Here is a 21,060-nt window from a genome sequence, read left to right on the forward strand (position 1 = left end):
GGGATCCGGGTGAGAAGAACGGCGACAGCAATCTGGTCTATGTTCTCTTGTGAGTATTTTTCATGATCTTCTTGGGCAATAAAGATCTACCACTGTACCAGATGTTTCCTGATTGGATTAGAAGTGAGTTATGATAAACAACTTGGAAATATGTGTTGGTCAGGAAGGACTTTGACGGCATATTTATTCAGTTTGTATTAGTGTTAGTGCTTTTTTTTTTTCCATATATGGTTTTTGGTAGAGGTTGCAACGGATGGCTTCTCTCTATATATTGAGTTTTTCATAAGTACTACATGGTTACTTCTTGGGAAGAAATCCAGGCACTTCTGAATCATTTGGAAGTGGATTGAGTGAGGCCTCTGGTTCCAAAATAACCATCTACCTGAGGAGACTGTGACTCACATGTTGGAGGTGATGAAATGGCATTGGGGTGCCTAACATATTCCGCTCAAGGGTGTCTCTTCATCTTAAAACAATCTCTGACTGATCCTCTCCTTTCTGGATGATCCCAGTGGCTCAGGGACTAAGTGATGATCCAGGCAAACTGGCCTCATCATGTGGAGAACGGCATTTCACTTCTAAGCTAGTTTGATCCAGGCAGATTCCCTCTGGAGGGTCTCACCGACATTTGTTGATTATTATCATTATCATTATTATTATTGTTGTTGTCATTATTTTCTGAGATGTGGGATCCTGCACAGGGTTCCCCCCAGTCCTTACAGGAAAGCAGCACCTGAAGGGGCATGCCCTTCCTTGAATAGTCACACCCGTCCCTTTTAAGAAGGAAGTTTGGAGAATGTAACCTTGCTTGAAACATGCAGTAGGATTTAGGAGAGCATTCTGTTGTATCTCTTTGGATATTGACTGTGTGTCATTCCCCTAAGGTATTAAACAAATAAAATCAAGCTCCATCATATTTGTTTGCTCGGGAGGAAGGCTTGCTAATCTCACTTTCGTGAATTTTCCTTCAGGGAATTCTCTAGTGCGTGGATTTATCTGATACTGAATTGCTAACTCGAGCAACTCATGCTTCATTCACTTACTCTTTTCCATGAGGCTCTTTGCCTCCTAACAACTTGGGTGTGGGCCAACTCATCTCATCTTGTTGCTGGTCACCCAAGTTCTGCTTTGGTTCGAACACAAAGCCAACAGGAAGTGTATGGAGGCCATGCTGGAATGTTAGCGAGGGTGACAACAATGTTGCCCGAGAGGCACTCTTTCTGTGTTGGTATCTCTGTGGGGCGTGGGCTTCCATTAATCAGGAAGCACAAGACACATGAGGAGGCAGAATCACTTGAATTATTAATGTTTTGCATCGTTGCCAAGGCCCCTGGGAGCATGGACGGGAAGGGAATTAGGGGAAACTTTAACTCTAGATCAGGGTTCCTCAGTTGCAGAACCATTACCGTTTGGGGCCAGATAATTTCTCCGTCACAGGGGCTGATCTGTGCACTACAGGATGTTGGGCAGCATCCCCGGCCTCTACCCACTAGATGCCAGTAACACTTTCCTTCCCAGTTATGTCAGGCAAGAATGTGTTCACATGTTGCCAAATGTCTCCTGCGGGGGGTGGGGGGGGGAATATCATCCCAGTTGAGAAGCCTGCTGTAGACTGGTGGATAACAATTTACTGGGTTCCCCCCCCACTTCTTTTATTTCCCTACTCATTTTAGTTGTAGCATCTGGGTTCCCTGGGTTTAGATAAGGCATTTCCAAACACTCTGGAAACAGAGCTGTCATACGCAGCACAAGGCTTTGTGGGATATTCCAGTGGTTCTCAGAGAAATGTGAGGCTTAGGAACTGGGGTTTGGATTAACTATTTCTGACCCTGTTGTTTTCTAATGAGTTTTGGGAGGAATTTTAATGTTTCCCTCTCCCTCTGTGTTTAGCTGCATTCATTGCTTGATTGAACTTAAAAGCAAACAGCTTCCCAGTTCAGTTGTGAATGTGGAAGGCTGATCCTTCTTTGTCGAAAATCTCTGTAACCTAACATACGGCCCGGGCGATGGGCAGGCTCTGGCTGTCCAGGAAACCGGCAGGGCTTGCCAATCCTGTACTCAATCTGAAGCATTTCATGAGACTTCTGAAATCTCACTGCAGCAAATACCGCTCTGGATCCTGCCCACGTTTTCTGGATTCCGAGCTGCCTCTCCGGGGAGGTACCTCTCCCCACCGGCAAGGTTTTCCTGCCCTGAGCCCAGAATAACCCCGGCAGCTGCTCAGAACACCTCGAATCCTTTTGATTTCTCTCCACGGTCACGTTTTATGTTCCGTTTCCCAGACGGGATGAACCAGAAATCATGCTTTCGGGGGAAACAGATTTTTCATAGGAAGGAACTAGAACACCCTGAGTCGTCAGCAGCATAGTCCATGCTCTGAACCCCCCCAGCCTCGTGTCATTTCAGCTGAATCAGACGACAACTTCCCGGTCACCTGCTTGGGGTGTTCATGTCTCCCGGCGTGTATTTTTCACGGAATTACAGCAAGGTGTGAGCGAGCAGCCGCGAAAATAACAGAGCCATGAAAAACGGCCCCCTTTCCTAGGCCTGTCTCCTCGTTCCAGGAGAAGTGAGCAAAGAGACCAATTAATAGCACGGATGAAAGCCGAAGGCCATACGGTTTGCTCGAGAAGAAAAATGAACATCCTTGCTTCTTGGTCTGTGCCAGCTCCACACGGGCACAGCTGCTGATACGGGTAACCACCGAGATAGGTTAGCCGCTCCCCTAAGGTGTGTGTCGCCACAGGCCACGGGGAGGCACGGGGGGGGGGGGGGGGACGCTGGTCTCTCCTCCCTGCACACCATGGAGCTCTTATCCTTAAATGAACTTTGTTTTTTGACCAGCTCACTAATTGTGATTGAAAACACCAGCTCCCCAGCAAGGCCCAAGCACTGGAGTTAGCAGCAGCAAAGACAGGCCCTAATTGCTCCATTTACATAAAAGTAGAAACATACAACGTCTAAATATAAATCTCTGGCACATCGCGCCTTTTGCAATTACAGTAAAAGAAGGTACCACGGTTTCCCTCCCGGCTCCTTCTCGCAGCAAGCTGCTCCACCAGGTTCCCCAGGGGCTGCTCCTCGAGGCGAGAACAGAGCCGTGCTAACGCTCCAGCGAGTAGTGGGGAGCTCGGTGAAGTCGCCAGTAAATCAGGCCGCCTGCACTAGGTGAAAAACGCGGTGGCAGCGGGCCACTGTGCTAGCGCAGAAGCGGGTAGGACCCGACTGCACACTCGGAAAGGGGACGGCTCGTGGGGCGTGAGCGCTCCTGGCGCGCCTCGATCCGCGCTGGAGCCGGCCCCGCGGGTCCCCGTCCCGATCCCCGACACTGGCCGGGCTTTCGAGCCTGGCACTGAGGGCTGGGTTCAGAGATTCCCAGCTGCACTCGCTGAATAGTGATTTTATTTTATTTTTTTTTCTCCCCCTCTCTGAATTCTTTAGCTGCCAAAAGGGGGGAAAAATCAAGAGCTGCTCTTAAGAGAAGTTGCCCTTGCTGGTGCCCGGGGTAAAAATAGAGGCGGCCGCTCGGAGCGGCTTGGCCCAGACCCTGGCCCCGCGAGCCGGGCTCGAGCAGCGGCCGCGTTCCGGCGTGATCCCTGGGAGCTGCCAGCAGGTGCTGCTCAAGGTACAGTAGCAGGCCGAGCAGCGGGCCCGCAGGGCCGGGGGTGGGGACGCTGCTGGGGGAGGGGGCAGGAAGTGAAAGAGAAACCAAACCCAGGCAGGAAAAGTAGATGCCTGTCAGGAGTTGGGCTGACCGGCTTACCCCTGGGCCCTGGAGTTCGGAAGGGAAGAGATCATTCCCAGTCCGCGATACTCGACAGAAGTTATTTTAACCTGCCTGCTTCCTCCACCACCCCCACTTTAATTTCCACCGGTGAGGAGGCATTTCCTCGGTGTGGCTCAGCTCTGAGGCTGGGGATTCAGGTGGAGAATGACATCATTGCTGGTGGGCTGACCTGGTAGGTGGGCACTTCAGAGGCATCCGGTGGCCAACTGGATCTGAGTCACGCACGTAGAGGGTCGCCCCTCTAGTCAGGGCCCTGCGAATTTCTGTGACACAACTGTTGACAAAGAGCCACCAGGCACCTCAAAAATAACACCACCTCCTATGTTCTGAACACGCACTTGACCCTGTCAGTTGAGTACTGTGGCTCCCGCTTTACAGACGAGGACACCCGAAGCCTTAGGGCGTTGTGTGGCTATAGGAGGCAGTGGAGCCAGGGTCTGAACTGCATTTGTTTTGCGCACCCAGAGCTCATACACGTGATGGGATTTCCAGGACACCAGGGTTCACGCCTGGGAGTGGTTTCAGAGGCCCTGCAGGCCAGTGCTCTCCAACAGTGCTTATCAAAAAGGATGGTGAAGATCCTTCCTTAGGCAGGGGTCGAGTCCATCCAATTCCAAATTGATGGGCAGTTTGGGAGTTAACCAACACCGATCCTGTTTATATCTTTCCTTCCCAGGTTCCCTCTGTGCCTCTACAGCCCAATGATTTAGTTTCCTATTTTATTTCTGCCTATACAGTTCTCAGAATACCCCCCCCCATCCCCAGCGTACAGCTCATCATCCCCACCGTCGCTGTGTTTAGCCAAGGCACACCCTCCTACATAGCAAACTTCTGGTGTCCTAAAGGAACCTGCTTCGACTACACATCAGGAGGCCAGAGCCTCTATATTTTGCTTGTGGGTACAGTGAAAAGTTTATTTTATGCATGTTAAATCCTGCATACAAAACAACATATCTGGTCATATGGCTTGCATTAGCTCCCAATTTTGCACATTTTATTCCACTTGTCATGAGTACCCCGGCTTATGCTTCAGTTGTACTCCTTCAAACAGCCCTTCCCCACTATTCTCGTCTGAAGATTCCTTCCAACTGTGTTATTTCTCGGCCTTGCTAGCAACCTTTCTGCCCAACAAAAACCCTAACCGACATAACCCCCGTTTCAAAGAATGTTCATTCCTTTTCACTAATCTCACGTTGTATTTGTAACAATTTAGAAATCGTAGGGTTTGAAGTCCTGATAAAGAAGAATGGGGTGTGAGTCTTCCTTTTTTTTTTTTTGCTAGTTGGGAAGGATATTTGTAAAGTTCACTAGCAGAGAATGGCTGTTTTCAAAGTTCTTGGTGACAAATGATTTATGAAGCAGGCATTCAATGTCAAGATGTAAAATAATAGTGGAAGTCAGGGGAGGGGGGACCATCATCATATAGGTATACATATTTTCCCTTTTTTTTTTTTCCTCAATGAAGTCTCTTACTTTCATAAGTAAAATCAGAATCATTCTAAAGAGCACTGCAGATTTTCTTCCCTGTAAGAAACAATCAAAGACTTTGTAAATAGAGGCAACTTCATGAAGTAACAGATGTTTTATGTGAAGACATAAAACCCGAGCCTGAATATAATGAGAAGTGTGTGCTCGAGTAGTAAAAGTTGGAAGTTGGACACTCAGTGAGATATAGCTGTTCAGTTCCAGTGTTTTTCTAAAAGGTAGTCTAGTCAGTCAGAGGTTTGACTGGCTCAGTGATCACCAAGTTGTGTCCCAGCAGCCAAGAAAGGCTTTCCATCAGATAATGAATTATGAAATATGTCTCACAGTGGAAAAACCAGTCATCTGCTGATGTCATGCTGATTCTAACCAATCCCAAACAAAGCCCCAGCCCTCCTCTGTTTGAGTGGTACCAATGTGTGAGTGTGCAAATGAGTAGCACAGTATAAAACTTGAGAGTGCCAATACCATGAAGAGGAACTCCTCACACAGCTCTTTCCACACGATACAGGAGTCTGCCGGTGAAAGACAGAGGACCGGAAAGGTAATGCTTTTTTAACTCTTACTTAGGAGCTGTTGACACATTCATAGTCAGGAAGGTTACAAGGAGTTGACTTACTGCACTTCCAATGCACGTTGTAATTTGGTACCTTTTTATATTATTCAGGCAGGTTAATAATACAGCTTTTAATAGTAGAGCATGCAGAGAGATTGTGTGTTTATACAGCCCATTCAGCACTTATATACAAGTACATATGCCACAGGGAAAGCTGTTTTTAAGAGTTACATTCACAAACAGTAAATTCAGGGAACACACACATACTCGACATGCAGAGGGAATCCAAATATTGATAACTTGCCCTTATCTAAATGCTACTAGTAGGACTCCTGAGTTGTTTGGAGTCATTAAACTTTTAGGTTTATTTCAGACTCTCTTGTAAAACTTAATTGGACTACAAAATTCTTTGGGTGCTGTATATATGACGCCAACGAGGTAGAGTATGTTAAGTTTTGTATTTCAAAGATGTTTTATTAATAGATCACAAGGCAAATAAATGCCCCCCTCCCCATTCTCTTTCACCATTCCCTGCTTAAAAAAAAAAAAAAATTAGGCTCTTTAGGAAATGTTGACAAAAATCTTAAGAAGAGCAGAGTAATCGATGTTCCTGGAGGAGAAATCCCAAAGGTGATAGATGGCGTGGAACAGAGAAAGTCTTGCAAGTAATTGTTTTGGAAAAGGGGGACAGTGTGTCCGATTCAGAAAAGCATTGTTATCTATGCAAACTGTAATTTTAACTTAATGTCACAATTTATTCACCCTCCTCCCCTGGCCCTCAGATCCTAGGCTTGTAGTAATGGTATTTCTTAACTTTTTCCACCCAAAGCACATTGCTTAACTATGATGCTCTGAACACACTAGGTGTCAGATATAAGCTGACTGTATCTACAGAAACTGAGGGCTTATGTGTGGGAAAGAAACCGAGAGAGAAGGAAAGCTTTAACAGATGGACCTCTTAAAGATACTTCTGCATGATAAAAGCAATAAGACAGAAAATGAAAAAAAAGGGGGGGGGGAGAATAAAAAAAACTCAGAGAGGCATTGTTTAAAAATTCACATTTTTCTTTTTCTGTGAACGCTGAAATCCATGATGATTTCATCTGTGCCTTTCCTTTGAGGGAAAAAGAAGCCGTCAAGGGGCCAGTCCATGAGCAGGCTGGTCCAGGACAGGGTAGGGGGATGGCTGAAAAACTCCCACATGGCGGAGAAAATAATTTGCCAGTATATTTCAGAGATTCTTTTCCCAGAGGACCAGTTATCCGAGTCATAGGAGCCCACTGTTTGTAGGGAATAATGTGGGAAAAGGCCAAATGAACTCTGCACTTTTATCTGTAAAGTCGGGGCTGGAGGTAGGCTGTAATTTGTGAGTGCGGGCGCGCAGGGCAGAAGGGGGCGGCGGCCGAGGAGAGGGAGAGGAGTTTCAGGTGACCGAGCAGGTTGACTTGCCCGTGGATCCTTCAGTGCGCGGCTGCACTTTGCGGTTGGGAAAAGTAGAGGGTGTTAGGTGACCCCAGACCGAAGTTCTCCCCGCCCCCCTCAGATCCCCTACCCGAGCCGAGGACCCTGAACATTTAAATATGAATGAATGGGAGACCGGTCACCTCTGGGACTCCCTCCAGCCAGGACGATCCACTGGCCCCCGGTGACCAGCCTGCCCCTCTTCCCGACCTCCAGGTACCTGTCCACCCACCTCCCGGGATCCTCGGCGGCCCCGCCTTATGGGCCGGGCGGTGGGTCCCCTGGAGCAGAGGCCAGGTGGGCTGGAGGGCCCTGGGGGCACAGTGTTTCAACCCAGTCACCCCTGGAGATTGGGACAGTGCCTTCCAGCGGGGTTTTCTTTCCCGTCCAAAAGAGGAACTGGGTGAAGCAAGGGGACTGGGCAGAGAAAGAAAAAATAAAAGGGGGAAGTAGAACAAAATTGGAAGGATTTCTTTCAGAAGGGAAGTAGAACTCCCGAGAATGGTGATATCTGAAGAGAGGTGTGTGTGAGGGAGCAGTGAATAGAGCAGCCTGTCAGAAACCGGGCTGTCCCTCCCCTTCCTAATCACAGCCTCTACTCACAGAGCAACTCCCTCCCTCGCCCATTCACGCACTCACTTAGGACCAATCGTTCTCTCTCTCCCTCTCTCTCTCCCTCTCTCTCTCCCTCTCCCTCTCTCTCCCCCTCTTTTCCCTCTCCCTCTCTCTCCCTCCCTCTCTCTCCCTCCCTCTCTCTCCCTCTCCCCCCTTCTCTCCTCTCTCTCCCTCTCTCCCTGTCTCTCTCCCTCCCATCCTCTCTCTGTCTCTGTCTGTCTCCCCCCCCCCACCCTGTCTCTCCCTCCCTCCCTCTCTCCCTCCCTCCCTCCCTCCCTCCTTCTCTCTTACTCGGAGACAGTCAGAACTCTCCTCCCTGAGAGCCACAAACCTACCGCACTGACTGCATTCAGAGAGGGAACCTGCAAACAAAACTTCACAGAAAACTTTTTGTTCTTGTTCCAGAGAATTTGCTGAAGAGGAGGAGGGGGAAAAAAAGAAAGAAAAAAAGAAAAGAAAAGAAAAGAAAGAACGAAAGAAAGAAAGGGGAAAAAAAAAACCAAACCCAAACCTGTGCGTGAGTGGGGGTAGGAAAAGCAGGGCCTTTTAAAAAGGCAATCACAACAACTTTTGCTGCCAGGATGCCCTTGCTTTGGCTGCGAGGATTTCTGTTGGCGAGTTGCTGGATTATAGTGAGGAGTTCCCCCACCCCGGGATCCGAGGGGCCCGGCGCAGCCCCCGACTGCCCGTCCTGCGCGCTGGCCACCCTGCCAAAGGATGTACCCAACTCTCAGCCGGAGATGGTGGAGGCCGTCAAGAAACACATTTTAAACATGCTGCACTTGAAGAAGAGACCCGAAGTCACCCAGCCGGTGCCCAAGGCGGCGCTTCTGAACGCGATCAGGAAGCTCCATGTGGGCAAAGTGGGGGAGAACGGGTACGTGGAGATAGAGGATGACATCGGCAGGAGGGCAGAAATGAATGAACTCATGGAGCAGACCTCGGAGATCATCACGTTCGCGGAGTCAGGTCGGTGCCGGCCTGGGGGGTGGGGGGGCGCGGGGGGGGGGGCTGCGTCTCTCCGCGGCGGTCCGGGGGCCGAACTTGCGCCTCCGGCCGCGCGCTCTGCCCCGGGGAGGAGGTGAGGTGCCGGGCGCCGGTGGCGCCGGGGCCGGAGGGGAGGCGGGGGGTGGCGGGCGGGTGGCGGGGGGTGGGGGGGGAGGACTTCTCCGCGGACGCGGAATTCGAGGCTGAGCCCTGGCTGGAGAGGCGGCGAGCTCACACTTGCTGAACTCGGCCGGTGAGCCCGGAGCGAGCTCCGAGGGCCAGCGTGGGGCCGGGAGCCGGGCTGCGGGAGGCTCGCTCGCCCTGCCTGTGAAACCAGATCCGGGCAGCCGGATGAAAGCCCGGGCGTTTTCGGGTGCTGGGGGTGGGGGGAGCCCGGGAGGCTTCCGGACCCCATCCAAAGTTTTTAATGGGGGTGGGGGTGGGGGCGCGGAGCGCGGGTCGGGGTGGCCTGGCATGGATGGAGTCATTGTCTTAAGACAAACCTTCCCTTTAAAAGTCCAGTCAGGGGCCACACCAGGGAAGCAGGGCATATTCATTGGTGACAGTCAGTTTTGCCTTTAGAAAAAACTCTGCCTTGGAAGAGCACGGGCATCACATTCTAGGCAGCGAGGAGGGACTTTGGGGGGACAGTTGACATTGAACCCCCGGCTACTTTTGGAACACTGACTTTTGCTCTCTGAGCAACAACAGCACCACCACCAACAAAAAAGAGTTTTGTTCCCTGCAAAGTTACTAAAAGAGCTCTCTGGCAAGGAACGCAACCTTGACAGAGTGCTCTCAGATACTACACTGAGCTCTCACTCAATCCTTAAGAGGAAGAACTTTGATAGATTCTAATCCTTGGCTCTGGACCACGCTAACCTGTTGCTGGATAGAAAATACCTGTCAGAAGGGCGGCCACAGACCTGGAGCCAGGTTATTGGGTTATTTTTACAGTTATGTGACACAGACCCTTTGCCTGCCTACACGCCCCTGCACGCCCAGGCACACAGATGTGTTCATACCGTGTTACTTTCATGGTAATGCCAGGCTAAAGAATTGTTTCCCTTGCCAAATCCATTTGAAAGGAATGCCATTGTTTTGTTTGGTAGAGCATATGGCCAGTAAAGTATGTGCAGGGACTCCCAGCATTACTGTTTAAAAGTTTGCCGCAGCCGTATAAACAATTAAGGCAACACTCAGAATTTCCAATCCTGAAAACCTGTTGACTCAGATGTTCTGTTTTCAAGAAAACCCTGCCAGACCTGGGCATCCTTTTGGGGGAGCAGATAGATAGCCTGCTGGCTTCCTGGCTCCCCTCGTAGGAGAAGCCCTGACATCCTGCAAGTTTCCCCGCAGGACTCTCTCTCTCTCTCTCTCTCTCTCTCTCTCTCTCACCAGAAGCTTCTTTTCAAAGAAGGTCTTTCTTTCTCGAAGCTCTTTCTCAGTGCAGCCCCCGAAGGGCATGATAATGATGACTTTATCTGTTGAAGCTTATTGAGGAAAAAAAAAAGTCAGGTTGGAGTTTTCAAGTTGCACACTCAGTTTTTCCTCAACCTTTCCTGATGGCAAGGTAGGAAAGAAAGTGCTTACTGACATGGAGTCCAGTGTTGGGGGGTGGGGGGGGGATGGATTCCAGTGGTCTAGAGGTCTGCTCCCAGTGCTGACACAAAGGGACCCTGTCTAGGTTTTTATATACCAATTACCACACATGATGGCTTTAATTGCAAGCCTTACTCAATTGGCTTTACCCGCATCGGATGACTAAGTATACCTATGACTTTGACCACTTTTAATATACACCTGATGCTGGCAACAGCATCTGACTTAGCTGACTTGTCTAGCAAACCACTCTTTTGGCACTGAGAGATTTTGCAGTGAAAGAATTTGACCTTTAGCATTCTTTCTTACTTATGGCCTTCATCTCAGTGCCGGTCTTTTTCTTATTTATATGAAATCTCAGCTTTTTTTTTTTTTAACTTTTCTGTTATGTGTTTAGTTTAAAAGAAATTGAGTTACTTTTTAAAAAGGTGATTCATTTGACTCACACGTTGACTCCAGTTTAAGGTTTGTAATGGAAAACTCCTCCTGGTTGAGTTTACAACTTGACTTTGGGTCAGCTGCTGGAGTCCCAGAAAAGGTTTATTACACTTAACTTATTTTTCTCATCTGAGAAGTTTCACACATCAACTTTAAGTTGGTTTACTATGACTTCACGGAATTAATGATTGCTATGTGGACTGTCTGCTCTCCAAGCAGAGTACCATATGAGTTGCTGATTTTGCTAACCAGGAAAGAGCTTCATCATCTGAATATACAAAAATGTCTTGTTGCTTTTGGAATAGTTCAACCTTAATCATATTCAAACTATGTCAAACTGTAAGAATTTGGAGAATAGCAAAGGGTATTCATTTTGCTTTTCTTTATAAACTATTGGGTAGCAGCGAATCCCCGTCAGTTAGTGTCACCGATGCCCGTGACACTGACGCATACCCACAGATGTATCTTTCAACCTTAAGATTCCTCGACTGGGGGAATTCCTGCTTAACTTTTGCCCTCGGCCCCCTTCTTGATGGTTAAATGAGGCCGCGATGCGGCCCAGCAGCTGAGCAACTACAAAAAGCTCAAGCGTCTAGAACTCTTGGAACTGAGTTTGTCCCACTGAGCTCAGGTGGAAAGTCCCATCTTTGTAAAGCTGATATGAGTTGTTATTAACTAAGTGGTGAGGAATTGCTCTCAGGCTCTCTGACATTCATCCCAACAAATAAAAATTATTTTTTTAATGCATGTCATCCAAGATTGCTCATCATTACTACATTCTCTGGATGGCTGGCACAGAATCCTCTGTGTTTACCTTAAGTCCTTAAAGGAAAAAAAAGAAGGGATGGGTAGAGTCAAGTCCACTCTGTCTATAATTGTCAATGAAGCTGGGATCAGTGGCCTTCTTGACTCCTATATCTTACTTTATCTTCTTGTGATCCGTGACAATATCTGGTCAGTCAATGTACAATAGCAACCTATCATTGAGTCTCCATATGCTGCCAGATTTACATACTGGTGGTGGTAATCAACTTAGACATTGATAGCACTTGTTGGAGAACAGAGAGGGAAAGAAAGACAAATGGAGCGCCAAGAAATGGAAAATGCTCACTAAGCCCAGGTGTTGTTGAAAGTAACCCTTAAATCTCCCTTCTTGGAGGATTCCAGTTACAGAAGATTTGAATTAGAAATTGACACTTCCCAAACAGGGGCCTAAGAAGGCTTGCTTGGATGACTGTTTTCCCCCAGCCCAAGAAAGCCATCTCAAGGTGGACTTGACTCCCACCATTCCATGCCAGTCTAATGAACTTTCCTGTGAATTACCCGTCACTGAAGGGTGCCTTTAGTTAGGGTTACACGCTTTCTTCTCCCAATAATGGGCAATGATTGGCCACAAGAGGGCGCATTCCAAAGACTTTTGCTCCTTCCCATTTAATCTAGGGAAATGCAATTTCACCTCCTGGAAGCCCCATTCTGCAGCACCCAAATCTTGGTGCTTGTCAGTTGCCCCCTGCTTCCTCTCGTCCTCCAGAAAAAGTTAGGATTTTATGGGATGGGAGAAACATGACTCCCTGTGATACAGTAAATGAGACAGAAGAAAAGAAATGAGAATTCTAGTGATGCATGTGAACATTCCCGAGCTCTATGGAAGGCAGAGGAATGATACATTTCAGAAGCAGAGCGTGGAGAAATGTGACCATGAATCATCAGCAATACTGATCTGCTCACACATCTCTCCCTAAGACGGCTGGCTGCCTGGGCTTTTACAAAAATGCCTTCTGGCTCCCCTCATTTCATTGCCTGGTTTCCCTGTCTTATCAACCCTTTTCACCAGGGACAAATGACAAGTGACTTCCAACAGGGAGGAAAGGGCTGTTTGGTGACTGCCTTGTGAAAAATTGGGTACGGCTTTGGGGGATGCGTTTGTTTCCGAAGTTAGAGTGTGCAGCGAGATGGTGGCAGAAAGACCAGAAGCAAGATGCCTAGTGGTTTTGGGCCTGTGACGTAGGTGGATCTGAGTGGGGGCGGCGAGCTGTCAGAGGGCAGAAAGTCGGCTTTCGTATTTGGAGAACTGGGAGTAATACCTTCCCAGGCACTTTTTGTGAGAACATATTATTTGTCTTGGCCCCTCTTCTGCTAAACTATACTCGAACATGAGCTGTAGATCAGAATTCCTCATACTCGACTGGTCCCTAGATCCAAAACCCAAAGTGTAAAAGTTCGCAGGAACTTTGGAAGAGGTCTCTGAAATTTCCGTGGGTTGAATCTTAAGAATTTTTTTTCTACTTCTTCTAGGATCCTAAGCCCCTTTCTCTCTCTATTTCATCCCTATTTGAATGGGAGACACAGGAATGTGGCCGAGCATTTGCAATTCAATAGCACATCCTAAGATAAAAATATTAAGGCTAAAAAAAAATCCAATCCAGATAATTTATGACCAAAAAGACCTCTGTGGCAGGTTAAAGGAGGCATAACCTTGAGGACCCCACTTTCTGCCATCTGCAGAGACCCCTGAAAACAGCCCAAATGCGAAGTTAGTGCTTTAGAGAACACGCATGCTGTAACCGGTAGTTCTGTATACTGGTACCAGGGACTATACCATATCTAGGCACAGTGAAACCTGGATGAAGAATGGGAAATTAAAGTAACAGCAGCATTTTACAAGGAGCCCCCCCTCCCCCCGCCCCGCCTCCCGTGGCGAGTTTAAACCTATAAACAAGAATTTCCACATTCACATTAGAGACATAATTATTACCCATAGGTACAAGGGCAGCATACTTTGGGCAGGACCCTGGTGAGGCGAACAAAGCAGAATACAAACGAAACGCGAAGTGTGCGTGTGTGTGTGTGTGTGTGTGTGTGTGTGTGTATTGCGTGTATTGCTTATTTCATGAGAAATGTTCATCCGCCCACAGATCTGAGGTGTGGGGCTTGAGGGGGAGCAGAATTTTGAGTCCCGGTGTGGGGGAAGAGAACAACAAGGGGCTTGGCTGCTTAACCCTTGGCAGGCCTGCTTTCATGATTGAGTTATTAAAAACATCTGAAAAATCCTGAAAGCAAAGGAAAAGGTGCTTTCAGGTGTTCTGACTTCTAGCTTCCGGTCTTTCCTCAGTCCAATCCCTCCTTCCCCGGCAACATTTCAAAGGTCTTCCCTGTAAAGTGCAATTTTTCAGCCTCCTACTCATTTTTATGCACCTTTCTCTCTCCCTTTGGTATGTGTCCCCCGAGCTCATAGAGGTTTAAGTGATGAAATATTATCACCCACATGGGTTTGCGTGGGACTTTCTTAGTGAATTACTCAGGCAGAGCAGGCTGTGATACAAGCCTTGCTCACGAGCCTCGGGAGGGAAAAAATAGCACAGAGGATGAAAAGAATATTATCAGAGAGTAGGTAATGAAAGGTTAGCAAAGCCACCAGCTATATCTAGTTAGATAGGTAATAATGCAGGAACCCAGAGCGCACCTGTATAAGCTAATGCTGTACCTGCTCCCAAAGCATTGTGGGAAGGCTTCCATTTCAGGATTTGATGCAGGAGATATTTAAGTCAAACCTGAAACTGATTAGTAATTGATCCTAAACACCTCAGCCTCAGGCAACCTCCTTCCATTTTTTCAAACTGTTATGCATAGAGATTTGAAGATTGGAGCATCCTAAAAGCATCACTGCAGTATAACAATCTCCCTTAGGTAGAATACAGATAAAAGGGAATATAATCAAGTGACTAGTTATATTTTCCATACCTAAGAAATTTGAGGGTTGTAATATCTTTCTGAAACCTGCAGCCCTGATAAATATTAATCATCTCAGCTTCTAGCTGTCTCATTCTCTCCACCCCCTTCTGCAATGAAAGCTAAATGTAAAAGAAAAAAATATTGCACTGCTTAATAAGTCAAATACAATAGAACTTTTAAAATGTACCTGCATATAAGGTAGACATTAGGAAGACTTGCATCTCTCTCTTCCCCCTGTTCTCCTGAGCATTATGGCAACAGCATTTTCATGAAATTGGATCTGTTTTATTTTTTTTCCCTGATAAAATATCATGCAATATACAAATAGCAGTTCCAGAAATGGACACCAGGAGAAGGAGGCGACAGGCATGTCAATTAGTAGGGGGAAAATCCAAATGTCAGAAATATGGGGGAGAGATACAGCACGCAGGCAATGGAAGCAAATACAGGGAACAGAATCTTTCAGCTCAGATAATTAAACCAATGCATAAATCAGTGCTGTGCCTCTCCACAGTACGCAGGCGATGCCATGCAGTTAATTATCAGCCAGGACCAGGTTGAAAGTCATTTTATGATGCCTCTCTGATCCTAATATAACAGCACCTGACAGATTGAGCCCCCTCTAATGAGTACTCTCTTTGTATGATCCTCTCTCAGGAACACTAAATCATTTGCTTCCAAGTACAGCTGCCTGTGAAGAAGGGGAGGGGCTATATCCTGCGTTAGAAACCTGCTCCTGTTCCTGGAAGCCAGCGACCTCAGCCTCCCTGGCCCTAGGAAGGCAGTTTGCACGGGCTGTCGCGGCTTCGATCCAGTGGGCCAGTGAGCCTACCCTGGCCCCCACCCCCACCCCCAGCATATCCGTGGACTTCTCTGGACTCTATTCATGGGAAGTCCAATGTGTGCTGGTCCGCACTGCCATCTGGACCCTCTCTATAACCGAGCACTGGCTGCCTTCACCCCGGCCCCTCCTGTCAAGCCCAGGTGAAAGCCCAGCGGAGCCTGTGGGAACGAGTTACCTGAAACCCAGAGAGCTTTTCCCATTCTGAGGACGAGTCAGATTCTCCAGTTTCACACTCTTTCCTAGAAAAACAAAACACAACCTTGTGCCCTCTGGCTTCTCTAATTTAGCAGCTACTATCTCTCGGTCTTTAGGGTGGCACCCTGCACAGTTTAAGGTTTCAGACGCTGGCCTACGTCGAGGCAGAAGGCAGAAGGGAGAACAGCAGGTAGCTTGTGACTGTTCTCTGTGGGGCAGGGTGGAGGTGCCCACGCCGGAGGGAGCCTGCACCCTCCTTCAGGCCGGCTCTCCAAGGCTTGGGTGGCTTCCGGAAGCTGCTTGTCTTTTTAAATTTAAATCATTAAGCTCTCCTTCCTAGAGTCTGCTCTTTTCCTTTCTTAAACAAAACAAAACAAAACAAAAAACAGCAACAGAGAAACCCACTGTTTGTAGCAAAGGGGCGTACTGCATTCACGTTTTGAAAAGAAATCATGCCCCCTAAAAAAAAGACAGTTCCCCCCCCTTCTTCTAACTGCTCTCCGCTCTAGTGATATAATCATAAACCTAGCTTTATTATTCATTTCAACTCCTGCCAGGGACCCAGGGCTGGAGGCAAAGGAACCCCCCCCCCCCCCACCACCACCAATGTGGCCAGGGTCCTACAACTTTATACCAAGATGCCGGAGAATCTTTTGTATACATATGTAGCCTTTCCTGGCCCTGGCCTCAGTGAATTTACCACTATCAGAATCGCAGTGTGCAGAGTGTGTTAAATTAAGAACAGAATCTACAGTGCGCAATGCACAGAAAAGCCTGCCTTCTGCTGCAGAGAACTTGAACGAGTGCCGAAAATTTATAGTACCGTAAACATCTCAGGGCTGAGAGTGATAAGTATGGCTGGATTTCCGTTAGCTATAGAAATCCAGGCAGGGAGACCCTCCTAGGGAGTTGCGAGTTCTAAGATGAACTTCTCCTGACATTGTTCTCAGATTTGTGTGCGAGATGCGTGTGCATGGGACTGTTGTAAGCAGGCACACGCAGGAGGCGGCCATGAAAAGAGGGCACGTTTCATATACCACCAAGGGGTAAAAGTGGAACTGAGGGAAGGTGTTCCATCAACCCGAGAATTCCAGTCTGGACACCTGCTCCTTGCAGTAAATGTTGTTACATGTACAGACATACAGGTGCTTATGGAAGGAGAAGGGAGTAGTGTGAACTAGGCAAGAACTGAATGGTCTCTGAATCCGACTGCCTCGCCATTGTGGGGGTTGCCCCTCTGTTAGTAGCAGTCGCTGTAATTGGGGCTCATTAAGCTGCATTCAGAAGGGAACGAGGCAAAAATGGGGCACACGGCAGTAGGGGGTGGATCTCCTAATCTAATATAACTCAAGGCTGAAGATGCCTCCATTTGTTAATAGGGAGTCAGGCGATTGCCTACTTCCTGGTAAATGCTGGACCATGACCGTGAACAAGATGGATGGGATCTCAGACCTGGGGCATCCTAAATTAGACTGGCAGGAGGGTCGGGGAAGTGGTGTGGTCTCATCTGCAAACCAAAACCTCATCAAGGGCAGCCACTGAGGGTGACGTGTTGGGAGCTGGAGGATTCTAGTCGAGGGGCACACTGCCTGGAGGTGAGAGAGCGCATGGGATGCTTCTGACCTCAAACACTGTGTGGCTGTGCCACAGAGGACGGGGCGCTGGGAGAGAGCCGGAGTTGAGGCAGAGCCCAGAGTCCCGGGTGGCTCCTGTTTTATACCTGCTGAATGGTGAAATGATGGGAGAGGGGCCTGGCTTTATGCTGAAAGGCCAGATGCAAGCAAAGACTGTCGTGGTGACCCAGAAAAGAAATGATGGACAAGTGAAGCAGGTTGTGGTGAGGGAGGAGGAGTCTAGCTCTGTGGGCACTTCCGTCGGGGGGGGGGGGGTGTTTGCGTGTTTATGTGGGAACAGCACCGCTTCCACGACTTGCTAGAGCTCGCGGGGTGCTTTCATCTGTGTGATCCCATTTGATCCTTCCAAACCTGAGGCATAAGGGGTCAAATGTCTTTATGACATTCCCATTTTATAGAAGAGGAAACTGAGATTAAGCAGCTAGGGAAAAGACACAGACCTCCCGGGCTTCTGGACACTGACTGAGATCTGGGCTCTCTTCTTTCTAGGGCAAGAGTTGGCAAACTTTCTCTGGAAAGGGCCAGAGAGCAAAGATTTGAAGCTTTTTGGGCCAGTCTGTCTTGTGACTGGCGGGGACCTAGTGCGAAAGCAGCCACAGACAGCCTAGGAAGAAATGAGTGTAGCCGGGGTCCCGTTAAACCTTATCACAGGCGCTGAAGCGTCCATTTCATATGATTTTCCCATGTGACCAAAATCCTATTTTTCTTCAACCATTTAAAAATGTCAAAAGTGTTCTTACAGTCACGGGGCCACAATCCTCTGACCACTGTTGGAGATGGCCTGTGGCAGAGGCCCCACGCCTGCCTGAAATTAGTGACTGGTGACCAACATCGCAACTAACGAGTGTCCCTGCTCTCTCTTGTGCTGTGTTTCGTCTGCAGGCACAGCCAGGAAAACACTGCACTTTGAGATTTCCAAAGAAGGCAGTGACCTGTCGGTGGTGGAACGCGCAGAAGTCTGGCTCTTCCTCAAAGTCCCCAAGGCCAACAGGACCAGGACCAAAGTCACCATCCAGCTCTTGCAGAAACAACCCCAGGGCGGCGTGGACGCAGGGGAGGAGGCAGAGGAAATGGGCTTGATGGAGGAGAGAAACGAGGTGTTGATATCGGAAAAGGTGGTGGATGCCCGGAAGAGCACGTGGCACATCTTCCCCGTCTCCAGCAGCATCCAGCGGTTGCTGGACCAGGGCAAGAGCTCCCTGGACGTTCGGATTGCCTGTGAGCAGTGCCACGAGACGGGCGCCAGCCTGGTGCTCCTGGGCAAGAAGAAGAAGAAGGAGGAGGAGGGCGAAGGGAAGAAGAAGGACGGAGGAGACGGAGGGGCAGGGGCAGACGAGGACAAGGAGCAGTCCCACAGACCTTTCCTCATGCTGCAGGCCCGCCAGTCTGAAGACCACCCTCATCGGCGGCGGAGGCGGGGCTTGGAGTGTGACGGCAAGGTCAACATCTGCTGTAAGAAACAGTTCTTTGTTAGTTTCAAGGACATTGGCTGGAATGACTGGATCATCGCTCCCTCCGGCTATCACGCCAACTACTGCGAGGGTGAGTGCCCGAGCCACATAGCAGGCACATCTGGGTCCTCGCTCTCCTTTCACTCGACCGTCATCAACCACTACCGCATGCGGGGCCACAGCCCCTTCGCCAACCTCAAGTCGTGCTGTGTGCCCACCAAGCTGAGACCCATGTCCATGCTGTACTATGATGATGGGCAGAACATCATCAAAAAGGACATTCAGAACATGATAGTGGAGGAGTGTGGGTGCTCATAGAGTGCCCAGCCCAGGGGGGACGGGAGCCAGAGTTGTCCAGAGAAGACAGTGGCAACATGAAGAAGTGTTTAAGGTTTCGGAGTTAAACGAGGAGAAAAAATATATATAGAGAAATTTAAAAAAAATAAACTAAAAACAAAACCTGAAACAGATGAAGGAAGATGTGGAAAAATTCCTTAGCCAGGGCTCAGAGATGAAGCAGTGAACAAGATGGGAGTTGGGAGGGAAAGGGAGAAAGGCGTGCCCTTCGTTTCTTCCGGTATCTATCAAAGTGATGACATCCGTTGCTTACACGGGAGTATCATCCCCTCCTTTTCAGTCCCCCTTCAGTGTGAGCCTCGAAGTCAACTTGTCTGGTCTGCAGGAATGTGGGCTAGCACAACCCAAATAGCATCTAGAAAGCCATGAGTTTGAAAGAGCCAGTTACAGGCACTTTCCCATCCAGTTACCCAGGTTGTAAGGTATGTCTGTGTGACCCTCTCTCTGTGTATATCAGCCCGTGCACACACGCACACAGACACACACACCACAGACACACACACACACACACACACACACACACACACACAGACGCGTTTCCACACAGCCCATGCACACACACGTACCGGTAAGAGAACTATAGTGTGCAGGTGGTACACTTCCTTTTCTGCACCAGTTTTGCAACAAAGCAAAACAGAACAAAAACCAACCTAAAAAAAAAAAAAAAATTGAGAGCAAGAATGGGAAGAGAGAAAAATCAAGGAACAAAGAATACCAAGTCACATTTCGTTAAGGTGCTTATGATCTTAGAACTATGCAACCTAATAGGTTTGAAACTGTTTACCTGAGAGAGAACAAAAAGAGAGACTTTTTTGTATTGGAAGTAACCTGATTAATTTTTATTTTCTTCAAGGAGAGATACTTGAAAGGAATATGTTTGTCCATCTGTTGGATCCAAACATTTCTATATTTTGTAAATGTTGTTTTTTTTTTATCGTTTACTATTTGCACTACAATGGTGTTTGACCTGTCTAATCCCTTATTTAACAAGTATTTTCTGTGGGTGGGGGTGGGGGGGGTTAAGAGCTGCACTTAATGTGAGCTATAAAAGAACTGCTACAGCACACAAAATAGCTATTTTTATTATTATAATTATAATTATTATTATTATTTTGTACCTTAAAAAATAGACACATACACCAAAGACATTTGTGTGAGCCTTTAAACAGTCTGTCTGTGGTTGGTATCATTCACCATCAGTGAGTCAGGGGTTGGGATTCAAGGTGGAGTAGGGTGGATCGTGTTCAGGCTTCGGAGACCTGAGAAGTTTGGGTTTTGACTCCTTTGACATCCATTAAGCAGGACATTTCATACTGGACGTACAGTAGTTGTACACTGTTGGATGTCAAGTTCAATCGGATTCACAGAACACTACATGCTTGTATGTGTATATATACATTGCTTGTGCATATGCGTACCTGTGTGTATATATACATGTATTGCATCATGCCCATATACACATTTTAAGGACTTCAGGCTGTCATTTTTTAAATGTTCTTAAAGCAATGAATGTTTGTGTGCAAAACACAGTATTTTTAAGAAGGATAGGCTATAGTTTTGCTTTTACTCTGAATTAGGTGGGCACGTTTCAAAAAGTTGGGTGGGAAGAAGCCTGGAAATGCCAGTGAATATTCAGCAAGACCCTCTTTCCATGTGCAGGGACTGAGTTCCCTCTTCTCTCTTGTCCCCCACCTCCACCCCACCAGGGAAAACAGGAAACTCATGTTCTTCAAGGTTCTAGGCTGATCTGAAGTTGTTTTTTTTGTTTGTTTGTTTTTTTGGTAACTTATATTTATTATCTATTGGAATCAATCTTAAATCAGAAAGCTTTTTCAGAAAGAAAAAAATTAATCTTTAGGCCTTTGGTTGCTTTTTTTTTTTTTTTTTTTGGTGATTAAGGTCTGCTTGTGAGAAATTTT

At 47.8% G+C, this 21,060-nt stretch overlaps 1 protein-coding gene across 1 annotated transcript; it reads left to right on the plus strand.

The window, feature by feature from the left end:
- The first annotated feature begins 8,143 nt into the window (after window positions 1–8,143).
- Window positions 8,144–20,141, plus strand: INHBA (inhibin subunit beta A). Its single transcript, XM_047095765.1, has 2 exons — window positions 8,144–8,870; window positions 18,216–20,141. Exons 1-2 carry the CDS (start codon window positions 8,483–8,485, stop codon window positions 19,100–19,102), a joined length of 1,275 nt encoding a protein of 424 aa, XP_046951721.1. The 5' UTR covers window positions 8,144–8,482; the 3' UTR covers window positions 19,103–20,141.
- The last annotated feature ends 919 nt before the right edge of the window (window positions 20,142–21,060 follow it).

This window comes from Lynx rufus, unplaced genomic scaffold (genome assembly GCF_022079265.1).
Source record: "Lynx rufus isolate CCGP_SWC_20201006 ecotype Redwood Valley unplaced genomic scaffold, mLynRuf1.p SCAF_4, whole genome shotgun sequence".
NCBI lineage: Eukaryota > Metazoa > Chordata > Mammalia > Carnivora > Felidae > Lynx > Lynx rufus.